The 22,102-nt window shown below is 43.9% G+C and overlaps 1 protein-coding gene across 1 annotated transcript in view; it reads right to left on the bottom strand.

The window, feature by feature from the left end:
* The window catches only part of LOC116293782 (sushi, von Willebrand factor type A, EGF and pentraxin domain-containing protein 1), a 34,106-nt gene extending 28,833 nt beyond the window's left edge, over positions 1-5,273 (bottom strand). The window contains exons 1-5 of the mRNA XM_089024548.1: positions 4,980-5,273; positions 2,275-2,409; positions 1,311-1,481; positions 546-725; positions 200-340 (exon numbers count right to left, since the gene is read on the bottom strand). Coding sequence (XP_088880674.1) covers positions 200-340; positions 546-725; positions 1,311-1,481; positions 2,275-2,409; positions 4,980-5,037 — 685 coding nt within the window. The 5' untranslated portion in view covers positions 5,038-5,273. The remainder of the gene's footprint in view (positions 1-199; positions 341-545; positions 726-1,310; positions 1,482-2,274; positions 2,410-4,979) is intronic.
* Between the last annotated feature and the right edge of the window lie 16,829 nt (positions 5,274-22,102).

A 22,102-nucleotide genomic window follows, 5' to 3' on the forward strand; every position in this document is an offset into this window, starting at 1 on the left:
CTGAAACAACCTCTGGGCTGATCTAAGTCAGGGCACGGCTAACTCATTGGAATTTAGTTACTCTACTCACATTTGATGTAGAGTCCAGAAATTAAATCCAAAAGGACGAACTGATTAAAATATCCACTCCAATATCTCTTTCAAAATGTATCACGCCTAGTATTGTCTAGAAGTACAGGAATAGGAAATATAGACTCACCTTGCTCAACACAACTGTAGCCGCACTGCCCGTCACAAAGACATCTGTGTCCCGCGGGACACCCAACAGGATCGTCGGGGGAACATTTATTAGTACACCTGGTTCGAGAGGCGCGGATTGTTCTTGGACAGGAATGTGTTGCTAAAAAATTCACAAGTCCAAGAAATAATGTTTGGTGGCGGGTTTATTGATGGGTGGGGAATGGAAACTAGAATTTCAACTACTAGAAACTGTAGGGAATGGTTTACTTCCCTAGAGTATCATTTCTTTGTTTAACGGTTGTTTAATACTTGTGACAAGGGGCTTGGGGCTGATTCTTAGAGAAGGATGCAGACTTTGTACCAACCTTTGCATTCAAATGGAAATGCTGTCCACCTTCCAGATATACAAATTCTTCTTGGATTACCCTCCTTTATGAAGCCCGTTTTACAGTCAAGCGTAATACTCTCTCCTGTCTTGTACTCTGACTTGATGTTAGTCTTCACGTACGAGCCAAATGGCAAGTCGGGCTGCTGGCAAACGGGCACTGGAAGTGATATCGGGTACTCTAAGATAGGTTTAGGCAAGGCGGTACCATAACAAGGGGAAGGGAAAATCACACTGTTCATCTGGTGACGTCGCGTGACACCCATTCTATGCTGGTGTTTCCCGCAGTTACGTAAATAGATAAATAATCGGGTTTTTTTCTTCTGGCTAACAGTAGACATGATCATGTTTTCATGGTTTCCCTGCATTTTACTTTACCTTTTGCAAATCTTTTCTCCAAAGATAAGTATTATTTTATTTATCTACTACTTGGAGATTTTTGCAATTCTTTTTCACTAATTTAAACGATTTTTTCCCCTTTTCAACTGAAGTTTCCGTTTACGAGAACGAGATTTTTTTAAAAGCTCTCTATTGTTTTCTACTTCTTCGGCGGCCGTGCGCGTCGTACTGCGCGTGCGCTATAACCTCAGTTACCTAAACTGGACACTGTCATTGACACCGTAGTCTCTTTCAGCCAATGTAGCTGTAGTGGCGCCTGACGCATCCTATTTTACAGGACTTATTATATATAGAATTTAGTACGAGACTGGTTTAATATTATAGCGTTGATTAGAACTATACTTACAACATGTAGGACCAACTCCACTCCACGTTCCTTTAGCAGTACATCTCCTTACGTCATCACCATTTATGGTATAACCAGACTGACATGTGTATACCACAGTATCATTAAAGGCTGTCCCAGATGATGTTAGGTCCGCATTACGTATGGTTGGGGCCGGACCACAAGACAGACCTTCAATACAAGTGAGGTATTAGCAAGTCATGTGACCATTCAAGAAGTCAGGTACTATCGTCGTGTACGGATTAACGAAGTACGTCATAGGTTTCCGAACACACGAGTGTGACTTAGAAATTTTGCTTCTCCTCACTTAGAAAAAAAATTAAGTGAAGACACCAAGAATCGAACTCGGTACCTTCGGCACCAAAGAACTACTACAATGCCAACCCCAACCCTAACCCTAAACCTAACCCCTAGACCACGAAGTGAATTCGGTTGGGTGGTCTCATTTTTTAGTCATATTTAAATGATGTATCATCAGCGCGTGTACATAAATATTTATTATAGTTTAATTTATGCTATCGTAGGGTACGACTACTAGCCGATTACTCGAAATTTGAATTTGAATAGAATTCCCCTGACAATTCCCGTACACGACGATACAACCAGAAGTCATGTGACTTCATTCAGTGAAGGGTTTACGAACATAGTTCATCAATATAGGGAGGTTCGCAAAGTACTCTGCAATATCTGGGTGTCTCTAGACTGTTACGAACATAGATTAGAAATGGCGCGCGGGAGTTTAGATCTACACTGTGGAAGTTATAAAATGCCAGGTTTTTCTTCAAAATATTCCATAATGCACTGCTCTAAGGAGTACCATTACAAAAATACTTTAACTGCGGTTGGCTTTTCCGACGCTGAATGTCCAGTAGCGACCTTTCGGTGCAAAGGATCGTGTAAATGGATTCGTGCGCAAGATGTCAAATTTCCGTTAACTTCTAAATGTAAACCCAGCCCCCATTACCTTTTTTGACGCAGCTATATCCACATTGGGAATCACACAGACAGTCAGAGTCTGGTTCAGGACATCCCGCGGAGGGTGCACACTGGGTTGTACACGTCCCATCGCGGATCATCGAAGCACGAGAACAAGCTTGACCTGTATCATACAAAAAACGCTTTCATAAGTTAAAAGTTATGACGTGCTTTACTCGTAGTTACTTTGAGCCCGGATTTCTAGATCTGGCTAAGTTTCGAGGTCATGTTTGGCTTGAATCGGGATCCGGACCCCCCTTCCAGACCCTAGAAGGCACTATAAACGTCCTTTTAAAGTTTTTAAGTCACTGGTCATCGATGTGAATGCAAAACACTTGATCCAAAACTCTCGTGTGGTTCAAAAGAACAGACAGATGAAAGCAAAGAAAATTAGTTTAATGTTTAAAATACCCTTTTTTCTGGTCACGGCTTCCAATAAAGTAGAAAAACTTTCACATTCGCATGACAACAAGCTCCACAACCCGCTGTTTGGAGAGTTGAACAATATTAGGTTACTACGTCATGGCAGAACTAAAATAGTGTATCCTTGTTTCCATATATACTTTTTTAGTTTGGTAATACATGAAATGCTTTGAAACCCTGACTAGCCTTAGCGTACATCACCGTCTTTTCCTATCCTCTGCTATACTTGACTATCTATTGCTGTCTCTCATAAATAAAGAAATTTCATCGTAGAACGCTAAAAATTCATATATCTATCTAGCATTATGGTTTCTTGAGTAAATGCGAGACGGAATAAAATTTCAATGCACCAAAAAAACTGTCACAAATTTTCCTAAGATCGTCTTTTTTGTGCGAAAAACGTTCGTACAATTAGACGGAACATGCGCACAACTTTCCTTAGTCGGTTTTTTTTTTAAGCTTGCTTAAAGATTATTATTATCGGACAAAGAAACAGCAAACGATTGTAATTTCTTACTGAAACCCCGTAACAACGACTCACTTCTCATGATCATCACTGCCAAGAGTTACATGTTGGTTTTCTTTCGTGCTTCAAGAGTTTGTCTCCTGGTTTTTGCGGTTTTTCTCCCTCCGCAAAAAAAAAAAAAAAAAAAAAAAAAAAAAGAAAAAAAAAAAAAAAAAAGAATTTTTTTAAAATTCAATTTGGATTCAGTGGAAGAAAACGTGCCTGCGGAAATGTCACCGCTTAATTTGTCATTACTCGATTTTATATTATCAAGGTTAACTCAACCAAAACACGCAAACACGTGCCTATTTGCGTCAGTGGGGAAGTACTTAAACCGTCTATCCCAGTTAACTACCGATGTCATAACAGAAAAGTGCTTTCAGTACTATCCACGTTTATTTTTGCCATTTGTACCAAGCAACTTCTCTCTTGGTTTCCAAGCAACTGTCACGATTATAGTCGATGCAGAATGGAGGGAGGGTGTAGGTCGTTCGTGTTCGTTTGTCGCAACACGTTACTAAATATACGTTACTAAATAGCTGTACTAAGTAACGTCCTATTAGAAAACAGAAAACAGATTAGAAGCAGATTTGGTTGATTTTCTCCCCTTCATTGAGAATTTTCTTCATGTTTTTATTTTCATCGAAAGCGGCAGAAATGAAAAGCAATCCCGTAAGAAGAAGAATACTGCTCTGGTGCGTGCTCTTATCTTTCACACTAGTTGAAGAGTTTCCGTTATCTCCAAAATCTATCCCACCCCACCCCTCCCTCGCCCTCTTTGAAGAGAAATCCTAATTATCCAATCTATTTTTCTCAGGAAATGGCTCGGAGGAATTTTAATTTCTCTAAACAAAACTAAAACTCTTCTAACAAGATTTGGAATGATTCTACAGGGCTTTATAAACAAACACGAATAACGAGGGATTAAATGTAGTGATCAAAGAATCAAGATTTTTTGTTTGATTTGAACGCGAAAAACTATATGAATGTATCACTGTTTCAAGTGAGATATTTGAAAACAAATCAAGGAATCAAAGTCGTTGCGAATGCTTCTTATCGAGGTAAAGTTACAAACATGATACAACCAGACCCTGCGGTCATTATACTCGTGTTTATTTTGGATAACCTACCTTATTAAGGGGTCCAGTAGATACGCATATTCGCTCCGGCATACCCGAACGGGATTAATATTTTAATTTTAGAATTATTTCTATAGCCTTATTTCACGCACTTTCGTCCTATTTTGACTCTTTAATATCTAGTCCTTCATGTACATCTTTCATCGTTTGTCATTATTAGTTGAACATTATTCTTTCGACGAAACGACGGACCTGATCATTGAGTGAACTCAATAACTGTTTTGATTATTGTACTTGTATCGACGATACAATTAGATACGTAATTAGTATCTATGAGTTAATGATCTGTATTAAATCAACATGGTATACGTAGTAAAGAATATTCGAAAGTCTTACAATAAAAAATCCTTAAAACAAGAAAATCCTCAATCAAAGAACCGGAATTCTAGGGAATGCAGGAATAAAATTATCAGACGTTCGAAGGTAAAACTGTACTTGCATTGCATTAATTCTACTTCAAATTGACTCAAAGTTGGGGGGGAAATCAGTTATTTTGTTGTTTCGTCAAAAAGTGAAAAGTTTGAGATGGATTCTGTATTTTTTCATACCAGGCATGTGACACTTATGATCCTCATAAATTATTTCATGAGCATATAAAATACGTGTGGAGTGTCAATCGATACTTACTCGTTACTGACTCGATGTAGTTATAAACCAACATCAAAACTACGAGATACTTCCACATAATGACGACCTCGAAATGGCTTGAAACTCAACCAAAATCTCGTCGACGAACCACAATATCCAGCTCTAAATGAATTTGTCTTGTTCCTTCTGCTATAACAAAATGCCTGAAGAGTTTAGTGTTAATTCCTGACCCTGTTGCTCTCTTATGTTACGTCTCGAGTATAACGTTACATTGTTATCAGTCAACAGAAATGAGGTGTTGCTGTTTTGCTGATAATTCAACATCTTTCTGCAGAGAGTTTTTAAAAAAACGTGCAGCAAATAACTACATTACTGAATTTAAATAACTATCAACGACAAGAACAGCACCACCACCACCACCAGTAGTATAGGGAATGGGGGTTCCAGCGCAATCTCAACACGGGGTAAGACCCGCGTCAAAAATCCACCTACGGAAACAACCCACTCCAAGTGTGGTTGGGGGCAACAGCGCAAATATGTTAGTCTATATATGGAGTGCGAAGAATGTAAGAGAACTTTTAAGAAAGAAGCGGATTTGAAAAAGCATTTGAAAATGAAGACGAAGTGTATGAGCAGTTATGATTGTGGATGTGGTAAGAAGTTTGAGACTAAGGTTAAATTGTTTTGGCATTGTCAGGACTGTGAGTACGACTACGACGACCTAAAAAGTGCTTGGTATTAGGTATAAAATATTTCCTATTATATAGATGGAATCCCAAAGCAACTTCAGCACGGTGTCAATACCCGGTAACGGTGAGATTGACGTTAGACAGTTTTGGCGTCAGTCAGAAAGGAAGGTTAAAAGGACTCTCCGAAAAGGTATAGAAGAATTAGGAGCCCTGAAAGCGAGCATAATGGTAGAAGTAAGTTTGTCAAAAGACGAGGTAATGACGACAGCAATGTTGCGATCAAAGTCGTTAGTGATATTAGAATCCACGAATCTGGATAGGTCACTCAGTGAAGCCTTAGAAGCAATAATGGAGTCGCTGTCTAACTACACGAAAGAAGGATCGGGTTGGACAGTAGAGGAGGTTGAAGGAATAGAGATAAGTATAGCCAGGTACGTACCCATACGAGGGGGGAGTTACGTACCGCTACCAACGTGGGTAGAAAGGAAGAAGGCTATTGTAAACGTGAAGAATGAAGACAATCGATGCTTTATGTGGGCAATCAGGTCTGCACTGTATCCAGCAGAGAAGGATCCCTGTAGGACAAGTAAGTATCCCACAGATGATTTAGAGTGGGATGGTGTGGAATTTCCCATGCAGTTGATAGACATCCCCATATTTGAGGAAATAAACGATCTAGCAATTAACGTTTACGGAGTCAGAGAGCAGACGATAGTACCGTTAGTTCTGTCAAAAAGTAAAGGAGAGCGCGTACATTTATTCTACCACGGCGGACACTACTCATGGGTTAAACACATTAGCAGACTATTCTACAGACATACTAAGCACAAAGGCAAAAAGTACTTCTGTGACTGCTGCTTGCTGTCATTTACATCCTTAAATACCCTAAAGAAACACGATGAGATCTGCCGCGGAGTCGAAGAAGTGGCGCAACGGATCCAGATGCCCACCAACAAAGAGCTTTCATACGCAGACCATCAAAAGCAGATGCAAGTGCCTTACGTGATATATGCAGACTTCGAAGCGTTGATAACTAAGGAAGAGCAGAAACGTGGCGCCACGAATAAGGTAGGATTACACGAGATCTGCTCCTTTGGTTACATAGTAGTCAGATCAGACGGTAAAGCAAACCCTCCTGTGATTTACCGAGGTAAGAACGCAGCTAATGAGTTTCTAGAAGCATTGCGAGAAGAGGAGGGAGAGATTAGAGAACAATTAAGATGTCCAAAGAAGATGGAATTTACCAAAGAGAACCAGGAGGCTTTTAACAAGGCAAAAAAATGCCACATTTGTCAACATACGCTTCTTCAGTTTGGAAGACGAGCCAAGAAAGCGTGGGATGAAGATGGAAAGTATCTAGGAGAAGCTCATTTTAAATGCGGGAAGTATGCTAAGAAAGGTGAGAAGCCGGGAAAGCCCTCCACGCACTGCATTCACTGCCACAAAGCATTTGTTGAGGATTTCTATGTGGATAAGGTTAGGGATCACTGCCACATCACGGGTAAATACAGAGGAGCTGCTCATTGGAAATGCAATATAAACTTCAAAGTAAATCCAGACATGGAGATTCCGGTGTTCTTTCACAACCTCCGCGGTTACGACTCCCATTTGCTACTACAAGGAACAGACGGCTCCGACGTCAAATGCATACCCAACAACAAAGAGCGCTACATGTCCGTAACTGTGGGTAAGCTAAAGTTCTTAGATTCGCAGCAGTTTATGGCGGACTCCTTAGCAAACCTCGTAAAGTATAACATCAACTTTCCCATTTCCAGTCAATACGGCGCGGAAAGGAAAGGAGTCTACCCATACGAATACATGGACTCCTGGGATCGATTCAAAGAACCCCTACCACCCAAAGATCGCTTCTACAGCACCCTAAACGAGTCTGGTATAAAGGATGAGGAGTACCAGCATGCGTTAGACGTGTGGGAAAAGTACTCCTGTGAGAACATGGGTGACTACCACGACATCTACCTAAGGTCTGACGTAGTGCTGCTTGCAGATGTTTTCCAAAGCTTCAGAAAGATGGCTATGGAATATTACGGATTGGATCCCGCTAATTTCTACACGGCTCCTGGGCTCAGCTGGAGTGCTTTGTTAAAGAAGACAAATGCGCAGTTGGATCTCCTAACGGAGTACGACATGTATCGGTTTATGGAAGACGGTATTCGTGGCGGCGTATGCGGACCCAGCCGACGTTACGCCCGCGCAAACAACCCCTTAGTAGAGCACGACCCAGAGAAACCAACCACATACATTTACTACCTGGATGCGAATAACCTTTATGGTTGGGCAATGTCACAGTACCTACCTGTGAGAGACTTCGAATGGGATCCAGTGAAGCCGATAGACTTCTACATGCAGGTAGGAAAGGAGGAAGACAAGGGTTACGTCTTAGAAGTGGATCTGGAGTACCCAGAGCGCCTGCACGACGAACACAATGAGTTCCCCTTAGCACCAGAAGCGATAGAGATACCATTTAAGCAGCTAAGTCCGCTGCAAAAGCAAATGTGCCCTGGTTACAAACCGTACAGGAAACTAACTATGAACCTGATGGATAAGAAGAAGTATGTGGTACATTACCGCAACCTGCAGTTCTACGTGCGACACGGAATGCGCGTAGAGAAGATCCACAGAGTCCTAAAATTCACGCAGGAACCCTGGATGCGCCCCTACATTGACTTTAACACGCAAAAGCGTACCGCAGCGAAAAATGACTTCGAGAAAAATCTCTTCAAACTGATGAACAACAGCGTGTTCGGAAAGACAATGGAGAACATCCGCAAGCGCGTAAGCGTAAAAATAGTCAGCACCAAAGAGGAAGCAGAAGCATACGTGTCACAGCCAGGCTTCGTTAGATACGTAGAAATGCTGAACTTCTACGTGATTCACATGAAAAAGGCAAACCTCTTACTAAACAAGCCCGTTTACACAGGCTTTACGGTGCTGGATCTATCGAAGCTGCTTATGTACGAGTTCTACTACGATAAGCTTAAGCCAAAGTACGGAGACCGCTGTCGCCTCCTGTACACAGACACCGACTCCCTAATTCTAGAAGTGCAAACGGAAGACGTTTACAAAGACTGCCTCCCCGACATAGACGAGTACGACACCAGCGGTTACCCGAAGGAGCACTTCCTTTACTCTGCGAAGAATAAGAAGGTAATTGGGAAGATGAAAGACGAAATGTTAGGAAAACCCATCGTGGAATACGTGGGTCTGAAACCAAAGATGTACAGCGTGCTAAAGTTAGACGGCGTAGAAAAGAAAGCTAAAGGCGTAAAAAAGTATGTGGTTAAGAAGGACATTACGCACGAGTCCTACCTCAACGTATTACGAACACGCAAGGAACAGCGGCATAAGATGAACAGCCTGCGCAGCTATGGTCATCAGATACATAACGTCACGCAGGAGAAGGTGTCACTGTCTGCATTTGACGGTAAGCGATGGATGTGTGATGACGGAGTGCATACGATAGCATTCGGACATCACACGATAAGCAGTTCTTCTTTGACGAACCCACGCGTGGGACCATCATGAAGATAATACAAGATGGGCTGACCCTTCTTAGCTATCGCACTTCGGATCTGGTAAGTTTCCAAAGACCAATTAGGATCCGTAGCTCTTTTGGATCCTCCTTCTAATTCACCCGGCTCATAGAGATATCGAACCGTGACATTACCTAATTTCTTTTCATGGGGGAAGACCGCCCTCGAACTTCTGATGAAGGACTTGTGTTCCACGTGTTTCTTTTTTATGGCATCCCTGGGTTTCATTCCCGTAGCCCTGGCCGCCTCGTTGTTCGAAGCTGCGACGACCTGGGGGAGCCTCTGAGTCCATTCCCTATTGCGTTTGGAGGGATCTTCCAGCTCTTTCCAATACTGGTATCCAAAGAGACGCTCGGCCAGGGTCTTATTGAATCTTTCGACAATGCTTTGACCCCTGTGGTACTCTGCTTTAGCTCTTCTAATTTTAGTGTCGTGGTCTTTCAGGGTCTTGGTAACCACGCCCATAAACTCCGTCCCCGCATCCACTTGCAGCAGCTTAGGCCATTTCAAGACGCGCTTATAAACCCTACCTAGGGCTTCTGCGACTTCCCCAGAATCCTTGCTGGTTATAGGTTCGGCGTCCTTATATCTGCTTGCGATATCGACTACGGTCAAAGCGTACCTATAGGTCTTTTTTCTCACCTTATCGTGCGGTAAGAAAAGCAAATCCGCCTGATGAACTTCATTGGGGGTATTTACGGTGAAGCTGGGCCTGGGAATGTACTTAGGCACGGGAAGATAAACCTGCCAGAGGGTTTGTTTTTTCAACCAGTTCTTAGCCGTTTCGTCTGATACCCTGGCCGCGGTCGCGAGTTTCTTGATAGCTGACGCTCCTCTCCAATAGCCTTCCGGCCCATAGTAAATCCTTTTAAGTTTGTCCTCTACGCGGCCCATTATATGAATTCCAAAACAAGATTGATCTTACGTCCGTTAAAATCCACCGTCTTTCCGTCCACTTTAATGGTGATGTTTATGCTTTCTACCAAATTAGATAAGTCATAGCTCAAAGAAATGGGAGTGTATTCTACTGGGTCAAATGGATTACCTTGGGGCAGAAACTTGGACATAAGAGAAGACTTTTCTCCATTGTTGTAACTATGGACCAAGTCGCAATAGACTTCATAAGAGGATGCGACTTTCCATTTCACATCATATGTACTGCCGCTATTTATCGTGGTACTAGTAAGGCCCAGGAGTTCTACCAATGAACTGTCCTTTAGATTGGCGCTCCCATTATTTTTCTTGAATGTCATTTCATGGGGCAATCCTGTGGTAAGAGTATATCCATGCTTTGCTAGCTCCTTAGCCAGTGTTATGGGGGTGTAATGGGAATCTGGTATTTTTGGTTTGGTGGAAGTCACGACGACAAAGCCATTAATTAAATTATACCAAGAATTGTACAAAGAGCAACTAACCAGCCGAACCCTTTCCGCGCGGATGGGAGGATTCAGATAAGTAGTAAAGTTATTCTTGTCGCTTTCCAAAAAGACGATCATTATATTAGATACGCCAAGGCCACGCCTCCCGCCAGCCCTGCGACTCCTACAAAGACCAATTCATTGTCTTTTTGTTTCTTAGAAGGCTGGTAGTAATTCTTGAACTGAGGCTTTTTCATTCTAAAGTCGGGGTGTGCTTGCGCATAAAGTTTGAAGGCGTAGTCTGTGTTTTCGAAGTTCTTGTCTGCCTGCATTTTGTCTTGGTAGTTCTTATCCAACCAATCCCTGTAAGCTTGTCTTTTTTCATTCCAAGCTGCAACGTCCCTTTGATATTTCTCCAGCGCTAAGTCGTGTCTCTTTCTTTCGGCGGCACCGCTTTTGTCGCCTCTAACTAATCTATCCAAATATTGACCGCCATAATTAGCTCCAGTGAATGCTAAAGCTGCAATGACTCCACCTGCGACTAAGCCAGCCATTATATATTACGTCGTAGGCAGGTACTTTTCCTTTCGTAGGTAATCCTTTAGCATGATAGCCCCGCCTACGGCAGCGGTCATTTTAGCAAAATTAGCGAAGCTCTTGCTTGGGTCTTCAGTAAAGTCTTCTTTGAGCACTTTCTTACCTACCCAACCAATACCCGCAACGATGGAAGTAATGATAGCTGCCTCTTCAACAGTTTTCAACAACGCGGTCGACATTATATTACAAAGCGAGAAGGTTATTACTCCATTTCAGGGATCTTACTTTTTCTAACCTCCACAGGTGCGTGATACGTTGGTGGTTCTACCTTTTTCGTTGCCCGCCATTGTAAGTAAAGGCTGCCTGCTGCTATAGCGACTCCTAACGCGCCAATGACGTACCCAGGATTAATGAAGGATTCCTCTTCCTCCACCTTTTCTTCTTTTTTGGCTTTGTTCTTCCTGTTCATCTCCGCGAGCTTCTTACCGGCAGCAACTCTGCCTGGAGATTTAGCCTTGGTGATTCGTTGCTCCTCTACTTGAGGGGTTTCCTCCGCCTTCGATTCAGCTTCACTCATTTATATCTAAGGACTTGAAGGAATTGATAAGTACTTAACTAGGTACTTGAGGCGACCTGGGTAATTCCCGCGAACGACTTGACTAAGTACTTGATAAGTCACTTGCAGGTACTTGACTAGGTACCTCAGCAAGTGCCGCCTTGAATACCCTTTCGACTTCTCTGTCCTTCTTGAAGTCCTTCCAAGAGGCCGTAAGTTCCTTCAGATCGACGTGCTGAGCTACGTGAAGTGCCGCAGAGGCGACTGCCATTAACTTACCGCACTTCAAAGACAACCACCCACAGGTTATCTTAAGTTCTTGGGATATGACATAGTCATCTCTTATGTCCTTCTGTAGTTGCTCCACGTCGTCTATGGGCAGTGCAAGTCCGAGGAGCTTGGTGATCAGCTTAATGGCGGAGTCTGCTACGGCGTCCGTGGTCTTACTTGCAAGGGCAGCCTCATACCTCTTATGGAACTTCTTGACTTCCTCTTCCGACAACTTGTTAACTTGCTCATGGGTAAGTTCCTTACCTATCATTTCTTTACACTTCCCAGAAGACACAAGGATGTTAAGTTGTTCCTTAAGGTTACTTTCGTCTAACTGTGTGGGGACTTCATCTAAGAGCTGCTCAATCTCCATATACATTAGGAGTTAAAGATCTGAGATCTTTATTAAATACGGAAACCTCAAAGAGAAAATCATTTTGGAATGTTGGTGCGTCTTTAAATGCCGCATGTATTCATGCAACTGTTCCTTGCTTATCTCGCCGCCGTAGTCGCTTAAGATGGTTTCCAGATCAGACTTACTGGGTGTATAAAATACTACGAGAGAGCCTATGTTTTCCCTAAAGGGTTTAGAGACACTGGTAAGCTGCTGCGAGAGCAACCAAACGCTGATATTGTCGTGTCTACCGCTGAAGGCGAGCTTCACTAATTCGGAGGTGCGCTTTTTTACGTCGTCCCCACAGGCAATGTCATCCAGTATGAGTAAAGTCTGTGTATCTTTAGGGAATTGCTTGTGCCAGAACTTCAAATGGCTGGATAACTCGTTAGGGTCTAAAATATCTACGAAGAAGTCGTCATCTTTCACTCCTATACCCGTCCAGGTGCGGTTATTCACGTAGGTGGGACAAAGCAGCACTATGTAGTCAAAGCGGTATCTAAAGGGTCCTAATAGCTGCTCCACGACGAATTGGGTCTTTCCACAGCCGGTGGGTCCTACTATCAGAGCGTTACAAGGTATGTGATCTGGGTTCATATATAGATGGAACCAGTGGAAGCAGTAAGAAGGATTACCGCTGACGCAAAGGATAAAAGAGACACCATAGAAATGCAAAGGGAAGAGATAGACCGGTTAAAAGAGCGCGTGCAGGAATTGTACGATGAAATGTGCGGTCTGAAGCGTGCAGAACGGTTTGGCGCGCTTTTGACAATGGCGGGCTGGGCTAAGGAGTCCATCAAGGATTTCATTCGATATCCCCCATAGACATATGGACTGCATTACGTGCGAACTAGCTGCTGACTGCATCATCGTTACCCCTCCGACGCCTCGTAAGAAACACAGCTGCTGTCACTGTAATAAGGTATTCTCTGAAGAAGACTTCGTTGGACATTGGTGTCCCGCGGATACTAAAGCACAAAGGACTTTAGACGACGTTCGAGAAGAGTAAGAGGTCGCAAAGAAGATCTTACTAAGCCCCAGCAAGAGGAATTAGCATAGGTCTTTCTTTTTTTTATCGTTATTTTGTTAAATGCTGCAAAGAGGTCTCAAGTAAGGATCTATCTTTTATTGTTATTTTGTTAAGCCCCCATTAAAAGATGAGGTATCGTTCTTTCTCATTGTTGAAACCAGCAAAAAGATAATCATGTTAACCATTCTTCGATCGTGATGATTTAACAAAATAACAATAAAAGATAGATCCTTACTTGAGACCTCTTTGCAGCATTTAACAAAATAACAATAAAAAATAAGGTATATATAATGAAGTGCGTGCAATGTGATAGAGCTTTTAGTAGCAAGCAGCGACTGCAATACCATCTTTCCAAGAAAGTCTGTCAGAAGACCGTAAGTACCCTTTGCGGTGACTGCGGTAAGGAACTGTCCACTGTACAGGCCCTACGATATCACCGCGAGAACAGAGTCTGCCTCAAAGACCGTTGTCTCCGTTGCGATGAACCTCACTTCGAGGAGAACTGGCATAAATACCGCTGTCGTCGTTACCACCTCGAAGATGTCGTCTGTGAAACCCACGGAGACTTAGCCGAACGTTGTTGTCCCCACGAAACCTCCCGGGTGCTCACGCGACGTAAGAAGGAAATAGACCAGACCTTCGTATGCTTTGACGACGTTGAGGGCGTGAGATGGGAATACAGGGAACACTGGGACGGCATTTTGCAACCGATGTGGCTGTATACGTAGCGGTCAACATATTTGGTGTTGCCTGTACGACGGACCCAAGCCCTTAGACCATTACCTTGCTGTAAGAAAAGCATGGAAAAATGAATAATATATGATGTTACCTTACATCGCAGCGTTCGCAGGAGGAGCCTTAATTTACCATACTAATTACATGGCAGAAAAAATGAGGTCCGACATAGCAGACCAATACTTAACCGCCCATGAGGATGACTAATCACATAATGGATTAGCGTCGGTGCGGCGTTCGATGTCAAACTTCCATCGACCATTCACTTTACCATAACTTCTTACGTGTGTGTATTCCTCACCTTGAAGGACATACCGCACGCAGTCAGGTGCCCATAAAGTGCACTCTTCATTGTCATGCATCAAGATTAACCTCAATCGGTTGATATCTTCAAACATAACATAATTTTTTATTTTGTAAGTTTGACCAACGGTCAGATTACGCCAGTGTGTCTGTTCAACTATCATTATATCTATGAAATATTCTTTGGTGAGTCCTTAACGCCTCCTGCGTCTTAAAAGCCTTAACACACCAAGGACAAGGTACACGAATGCCTTCCGCGTAATGGTCGATCTCCCTACATATAAGGTCGTAATCGTTGCACACCATGGTTAGGTAACCATTTGCCTCGTATTGTGTGAGTAACGCCTCTTGTTTTGAGGATAATACGCCGTTACCCTTAGGCGTCTTCAACTCCAGGCATAACCCATTATGTTTTTTATGTGCATTAAGGACTAAGATGTCGGGTTGCCCCGCCTGATACCCTTTCTGCCAACATACTATCCTTTTGCTAGCTGAGTCCTGTAGTTCTCCAAGACCTGGTGCGAGCAGTAGGATAGGGTGGAATCGACGTATGTAGTTTACGACCTTCTTATGCAGGTCAAATTCATTTTCTATTTTGAATACCAACTTGTTAGGACTGTCAAAGCGTTTGTCCATTGCATATTTACCTGTTTTCCTGAGGGTAGGGAGAACTTCCTCTAAGACCCAATCCTGGAATGTCTCTGCCGTTGGCATCTTAGAGCTAAATATCAACTGATACAACCCAGATTCAGTTACGTACAGGGAATTAGGCTGTGAATGAGAGGGGAGGCGATTCGCCTCCACTCTAAGTTCGCTAAGCTTTACCTTGTATTTATCGCAAACATGCGCCTTAATTGCATCTTTTGGACGCTCGTAACCCAACGCAGCCGCCACTTCCTTTGCTTTGAAATAAAGTTTATCGCCTTGCACTATGCATTGCAGTTTAGTTTCATTGTTTTCAAATACGCGAAGCATTATATACGTAAGGGATATTTCATTCTTTTTTTTTTTTTTTGGATGAGGGAGCGCAGCGCATCAATACGCAACGCTCTTTAGCTGATTCATTTCTACGCTCAGTTGCGCGTCTGAGACTACGAAGATATACGCGTTGATCTTAGTAGTGTCGCTGGCATGTTTGGTGCGCTTGATCTCCAACGTAATACCGTCCTGGGTATTTACCAGCCGCAATCCCTGACCATGTAGGTCTTCGTCGTTTGTCGTGCGCATGTCGATCCACAGCGCGTACTTATCCTTAAAGAATTCCTTTGGACTAATTTGATCGCCAAACTTACGCGCGACTTCCCGGTACATGTCCTCAGGCTTTATCCCTTGTGAGTAAACCTTATTAGGTACTCCGTTAATGCTAACGCCTACGTTAGTGATGTTAGGATTAAAGAATGCCTCAGAGTCACGCAATCCTGCCGTGTATGTCTTTGCGAACAGCAACATTATCCCTGTAAGGCTGCGTCTGGGTAGGTTAATGCTTTGGTTGATGACCTCTTCGACGTTGTTCGTGAAGCTAAAGGTCTTGTACATCACGACGTGATCGTAAAGGAAAGCCTTCCCAGCGCTGTATTCCATGCCAGCGCTACGAGCCAGCTCTTCGCTGTGTACCGTCTCGTACTGCAGCTCCAAGTTCTTGATGAAATAAGGATCCACAGCTGATGAACTTACATCTTTTCCTTGCAGGACGTTCGTAGTATCTGCTAGGGTCACTTCGAACTGCAGTTCGCTTAGCTGCCTTGGGTAGTATGCACCGTGGTTCGTGATAATTTCGAAATCTAATGGAACGACATATTTAGTACCATAAGCAGTCTTTATTTCGTCTTCTCCTGAGGCGCCAGAGGTTGCGCTTCTTACTTTGCGTATGGCTGCGCTTGCTATTCCCTGCTCTATCCTTTGCGCGCGGTCAAATGCAGTCAACCATAAGTCTTTGTACGTGGTATACAAATCATACCTGTTTAAGTCCAGCAAGGATTCCCCGGCGAACTTTACGCGTATTTTGGAAACAAGGTTTCTACCTGCATTATTGACGACGTAACGCGCGTCTGCGGTATCTGGCTGTATTGCTAGGTTAAACCTTAGCGCCAGGGTACCAGGAACCAATACTAGGTTATCCGTTAGGCGGGGTACGCCTACATACAGCGTCTCACCTGGCTTAGCGCTAGAAGGCGTGAATGTAACCCGGTGAAAGGTGCGTTCTGCTTTCAGTCCGCCAACCTGCTTAGGTAATACGTTGGGGTTTAACTTTGAGCTTATCATATATAATGGAAGTAGAAGGTGATTTTGATCCCCTTACCGAAGAAGGTCAAGTCGACATTAACGACGAAGAATACGACGCATGGACTAAAGGCGCGGAAACCGACCCCCTAATCTACGACATGGCCCTAGAAAACACGTACGGCAGTAGGTGGAAAAGCTTCAAGGCCGCCTTGAATCGCATGTGGCACGAAAAGAACCCGGGTAAGTCCGCCCCCGAGTACATAGAACTTCGAAACATGGGTGAGCAGGGAGCAACCGCGCGGGAAACCGTAGAGTGGGCAACGCAAGAGCTAACGCAGCGCTATTCCCACTTCGAGGCCGACGACGTAAGGCTCACAGAACGCGGAAACAAAGTCCTCATAAGCGTCCAAGACTTGAGATTTCCTGACAAAGACCGCTGGACGAAACCGCAACCCCTTTTCGACGACAATGGTGAAGTTAGGGGTGACGTAGCAAGATTAAAAGGCTTTCAACTAGCTACCCGAAGCGCGTTAGAAAGGTTGGCAGCCTTGAATGAAAAGGTTGCGTTAGAAAAACGCGTCGAGGAACTGCAAGAAACGTTGGAAGAAAGGGAGGCAGATTACATGAGGCAAAACCGACTACTTCTCGATGCTCAAAAGAGAGAAGTTGATGACAAAACCCAAAGAATAATAGAAATTAGAGGACAAAGAGACAATGCCCTACGCGATAGAGACCAAGCCCAAAGGGCTTTCGACCTCACCTTACAGGAGTTAGACCTGACAAAAGAGGAAGCTAAAAACTTGCATATCACCATATCCGGCTCTTTGGAGGAACGGCGGCAGTTGGTTGCCGAAATCAACGCTAAAGAGGAGCAAATCCGGCAAAGAGATCAGGCTATCGAAGACCTGGAGGGGCAAATAGAGCGGCAGCAAGAAGTAATCGAGGACCAAACTCGTACCGAGGAAGAAAGGGAAGCAGCTCAAAAGGAAGTGGAGGCCCTTGAAATACGCCTTGCGGAATTACAAGCGCAAAAGGAAAACCTGGAAAAAGAGCTGGGGCTTACCACCAAGGAAAAGGTAAAAAGAGCCCTTTTGAAGTATGGCGTTCCGCTGGCGTTTGCGGTCGCTATTTCGAGCGTAGTAGGAGTTATCCTATCCGCGCTTAAGGCTACAGGCGCGGACGTAAAGAAATTAGGCAATGGACTAACGGACTTGGGAAAAAAGATGGCAGCCGGCTTGCCTGGGCTGCTGGGTTCGGTTGTTTCCTTGGCACTTAGGGCTGGCGGAGAACTGCTAAAGTTTGTGGGGAATAACATTTGGATCTTGGTTGTCGCTATTGGAGTGGTACTCCTGAAGAAGATGAAGGCTTAATCTTATCCTTGTGTATTACTGGTGGCTTATCGTCGTCGGGTGTCCGAGGCGTCCTCGACTGGGGATAAGTAAAGATAGTATTCGCACCGCCTTGATAATACGGAACTAGCGGTATGGCGGTCATAGTGCTAATGGTCTTATGATTCCAAGTGGCATCATCGGTAGGTTGAGATGTACCGGCAGCATTTATTAGCACGATACCTCGTTTTACTGCGGTCGCACCTCCATCACTGGGACGAATTTGCAGCTTCGCATATTGGCAGCTAGCTATCATGTGAAAAGACACTGGAGTTATATCTTCTGGGCTTCTCGGATATGGTTCACATGAAAAATGGGTTGAATGCCTAGCATTATTTTTTGTCCTGTAAGGCAACAACGGATGGTTAGCCTCATCAACAAGCCTAAACCCGGCATTGCATGACCACCCCGCAGTAATGCTAATAGTGCACATGATCAATCCTAATCCCCCAACCTCCACCCACAATCCGGTGTCATGCCATTCGTCGTTTACTGTAGTCCTTCTCCTCCAAATAATAAAGAAACCAATCTTCCTTTGCGTGCGGATTCATATATTACAGGGAACAAGTCCCCTTCGTTAGAAGGGGCAGCAAACATAGTTTGCTTCTAGAGACTAAGCACCGTAAGAGTGCTAATGGTTGCATGGTTATAAGCCGTATCTCTTTGATTTTCTATGCTGTTTATGCAAACACTCCCGGTGTCATCTACACGCATCTGCAGCTTTACCTTCCCATGGCAATCGGCGACCATGTGGAAAGTCCAAACGGAAAGATTCTCGGCGCTGCCGGGGTTTGGCTCTACGGAGAAATGCGCAGGCTCTCTGTTGTTCGTCTTCGCGCGCATAGGCTGCAGTACGCCATTCTCATCCAGGAACCTAAAGCCCACGTTGGCATGACTACTCGTACCAATGCAAATACTGCAAAGGATCAATTTCTTTCCTGAGTAATTCAAATTCACGGACATGCCCGTGACATCAACCCAAGACGCCTGGGCGTATTTTTTCTCGCCTGTGTAAGTCGTATAAACACAATCTACTCCAGCTACGTAGGGGTTATTCATCGCCATATATAATAGCTCAGACCAATGCTTGCAGCTGCTAGACCGGCTTGTAATAAGTTATGGTCATATTCCTCAGGTATCGCAGGTAGGACCTTCTTTGATGGTTTCTTAACTACGGGTAGCTTCGTTTCATGCGACTTTTTTGACTTCTCTACGAAGTGAGGAATGTTCCTAAGAGTGTCAGAGTTCACGTCGTTCACCCCAAACTTCATATCCTTAGTAGCTCGTTGAAGTTTGTTGTTGTATCCTACTACAGAACCAGTATTTATAGATAAATTACTAGGCATTAACCAACAACCCGGGGCTACTGCATAGTCCAACCTCGCCTTAGAATTTTGTATAGCTAGTTGGTAACGCTGTACGCCCTTGCTAATGTCGCCCTCCAAGATTGAACTTTCAAATAAGATCAAGGCTTCGGCTCGCGTCTCTTCTGCGGCGCCGGTATTTCCGATTATACTTGATCGGGTGTTTACCTGAGCTCCAAGGATAGAATACACGTAAGCTTCTATGCTGCGGTTTAAACGGGCAAGGCCGGCTTTGGTTAGTCCTTTACCTTCTGAGGGTATGAAATTAAGATATTGCTTTGTTTGCTCGTCGTTGGTAATTTTGATAATCAGTGGATTAGCCCCTGCATACTTACCGCCCTCGTCTTTGAACAGAGGTCCGTCTCTGACTTCCTTAGTGGTCTTAGCGTTTGGTTCAAAGAAGGTGCTACTGTCGTGAGTTTTTTTGTGATACCCAGTGTTCCATCGTAGATTCAACGCATGAACTTCCTTATCACTTAGCTCGTGTCCACCAATCCCCCAATAAGCCCAAATATGCCCCAGACCATTGTTAGCGCCGGCAGTGCATCGGAAATCCTTCCCTACAACGTCAAACTCCTTACAAAGTCTGTCATAAGCCGGCACGCTGTATTTATTATCTCTTGGATAAAACGTGGCATCTCCCGGCAGCGCAATAACACCCATTTCATGCAGTATTCTTCTAACCGTGAAGTGAAAATGAAACATAAATATTGAATTCTTCATCAAGCTTGCGCTTACACCACAGCCGCTAGTGGCACACCAAACTACAAAGTTTAGTTGCTGCGGCCAATAACGCATGTTAGGACCACTTAACCATTCATGAGATTCCTTAGCGGTGGTATGAATAATGGGTACGTCTTTGAAGATATCCCGCACCTTTAACAGAAAGGAATGATCGTTAGAGACCCGCATGTTCAACATTAGGTCCAAACTTGGGTGTTCATCAAATGACATCGCGGGTATTGGATAAGTACTGGTACCAAGCAATAATTCCTTTGACCAACTGGGTTCAACATGCGTTGGCGCTGGCGTTGGCTTATGCATTGGCGAATGCTTCAGTTGATCGTCTATTTGATTAACCAGCGTAGGCTTCAAATCCTCGTTGCTGTACATCCTAGAGCCGTTATAGTAAATACCATCGGGTCTTCTTTCGAACTTACTGGGGTCTGCATGTGGAAACATCTTCCTAAATGCTCTCCAATTCCAGTAATCCCGGTTGTCGTGATGTGGCTGCTCCTCAATATCATTCCCAAAAGCGTCGTACATTAGTATATATAATGGATGTTATACCATCAGCGCCTCCACTTTATCCTGAACTTCCTAAGGAACCTAACGAATTAAACGCTGAAAACTTTCGTCTGAATAAAGCGAACTTAATCCTGGCTTACTTGGAAGGGCAGACAAAACACTATGAAAAAGTTAGAAAAAAGTACGTCAGAGCCCGGAGTACGCTACATAAGATTTCGATAACTTCAGGGTCCATATCTGTTGTGTTAACGGGCTCCGGCGTTGCTACTTCGCTTACTGGGCCGGGAATAATCGTTGGAGTTCCTTTGGCCAGCGTTGGGGCAGCCTGTGGTATTATTTCGGCTGTTGCTACGGGCATTATGAAACAGTTGTCAAGCAAAATATCAAAACACGACACGACAATAGCTCTGTCAAGGGCTAAAGTAAATACGATCACTGACCTTGTCTCAAAGGCTTTGCATGACAGAAAGATAGACGACGTAGAATTCTCGCTTATCTTAGCCGAAGAGGAAAAGTACGAGAAATTAAAGACTGACATAAGGAATAAAAAAACAGTCGTAAGAGATCTTTCCGAGGAATCTCGCAAAAAGATCTATCAAGAAGCGAAAGAAGAGCTTCAAAGAAAGCTTGCTCAGTAAACATCTGCTTCGAAAAGAGCGTGACGGGATTCTATTTACATATCGAACGTCAGTCTAGAAATTATGCAGATTAAATATAATAATTTTCACATACATAAGCGTCCAGATGTGTCTGGCGTTCGCTCGTGATCGTGGGACTTTGGAGCTGGGGAGGCCTAAAGTCCCGAGTTCGAGCCTCGCTGTAGACGCATTTGGACCGGTTGCTGTGAGTGAAAAAAAAAAGCCTCCCCACACTCACAGCAACCGTGGGGGGGAGGGGTAGAAAGTGCGATTCAACCCCGCGATGGGGGGTTTCGTGAGGAAAAGTTGGAAAAGTCAGGGGGTGTCTCGGGACGCTGTCCGGAGTTCACCCTCTGGTGGGTCGTAAGAAAGATATATGTGTACGTACTAGAGGGCCTCGGGGCGCGGGATGAAATAAGCCCCGTAAGCCCAAAATGCAAAAAACCCCACTGGGGATAGCTTGGTGTTCTGCGCGATGCATTCCCCAGTGGGGTTTCTGGCAAAATAAACGCCAGTTTTGCATTTTTATTTTCTCGGAATCCATCCTAACAGGGGGTGGTTGGGGTCTATTTTGTAAAATATTTCGTAAATTACATCAGGATAATAAGGAATATCCTTATTCAGCCGACAAAACATCCACTCGGCTTTTGTCATATCAGAAACCTCGGGAATAGACTTACCGGTAATTTCAGACAAAAGATAGGGAATAGCTTTGTAATATTTCCCTAGCTTTAATTTTTTCAACGTTTTCCGTAGACTTTGTGGGGTTGGCTCTTCTAAATGGTCTATGATTTTCTTCCTTACTTCGTCGCTTAAATATATCGGATGTAAACCTTGGATATGACTCATCCAGTCTCGGAAGTATTTTATTCTTTTGT

Source organism: Actinia tenebrosa, unplaced genomic scaffold (genome assembly GCF_029948245.1).
Source record: "Actinia tenebrosa isolate PJP-AT-01 unplaced genomic scaffold, QUT_ActTen_1.0 PGA_scaffold9__36_contigs__length_13948895, whole genome shotgun sequence".
Lineage (NCBI taxonomy): Eukaryota > Metazoa > Cnidaria > Anthozoa > Actiniaria > Actiniidae > Actinia > Actinia tenebrosa.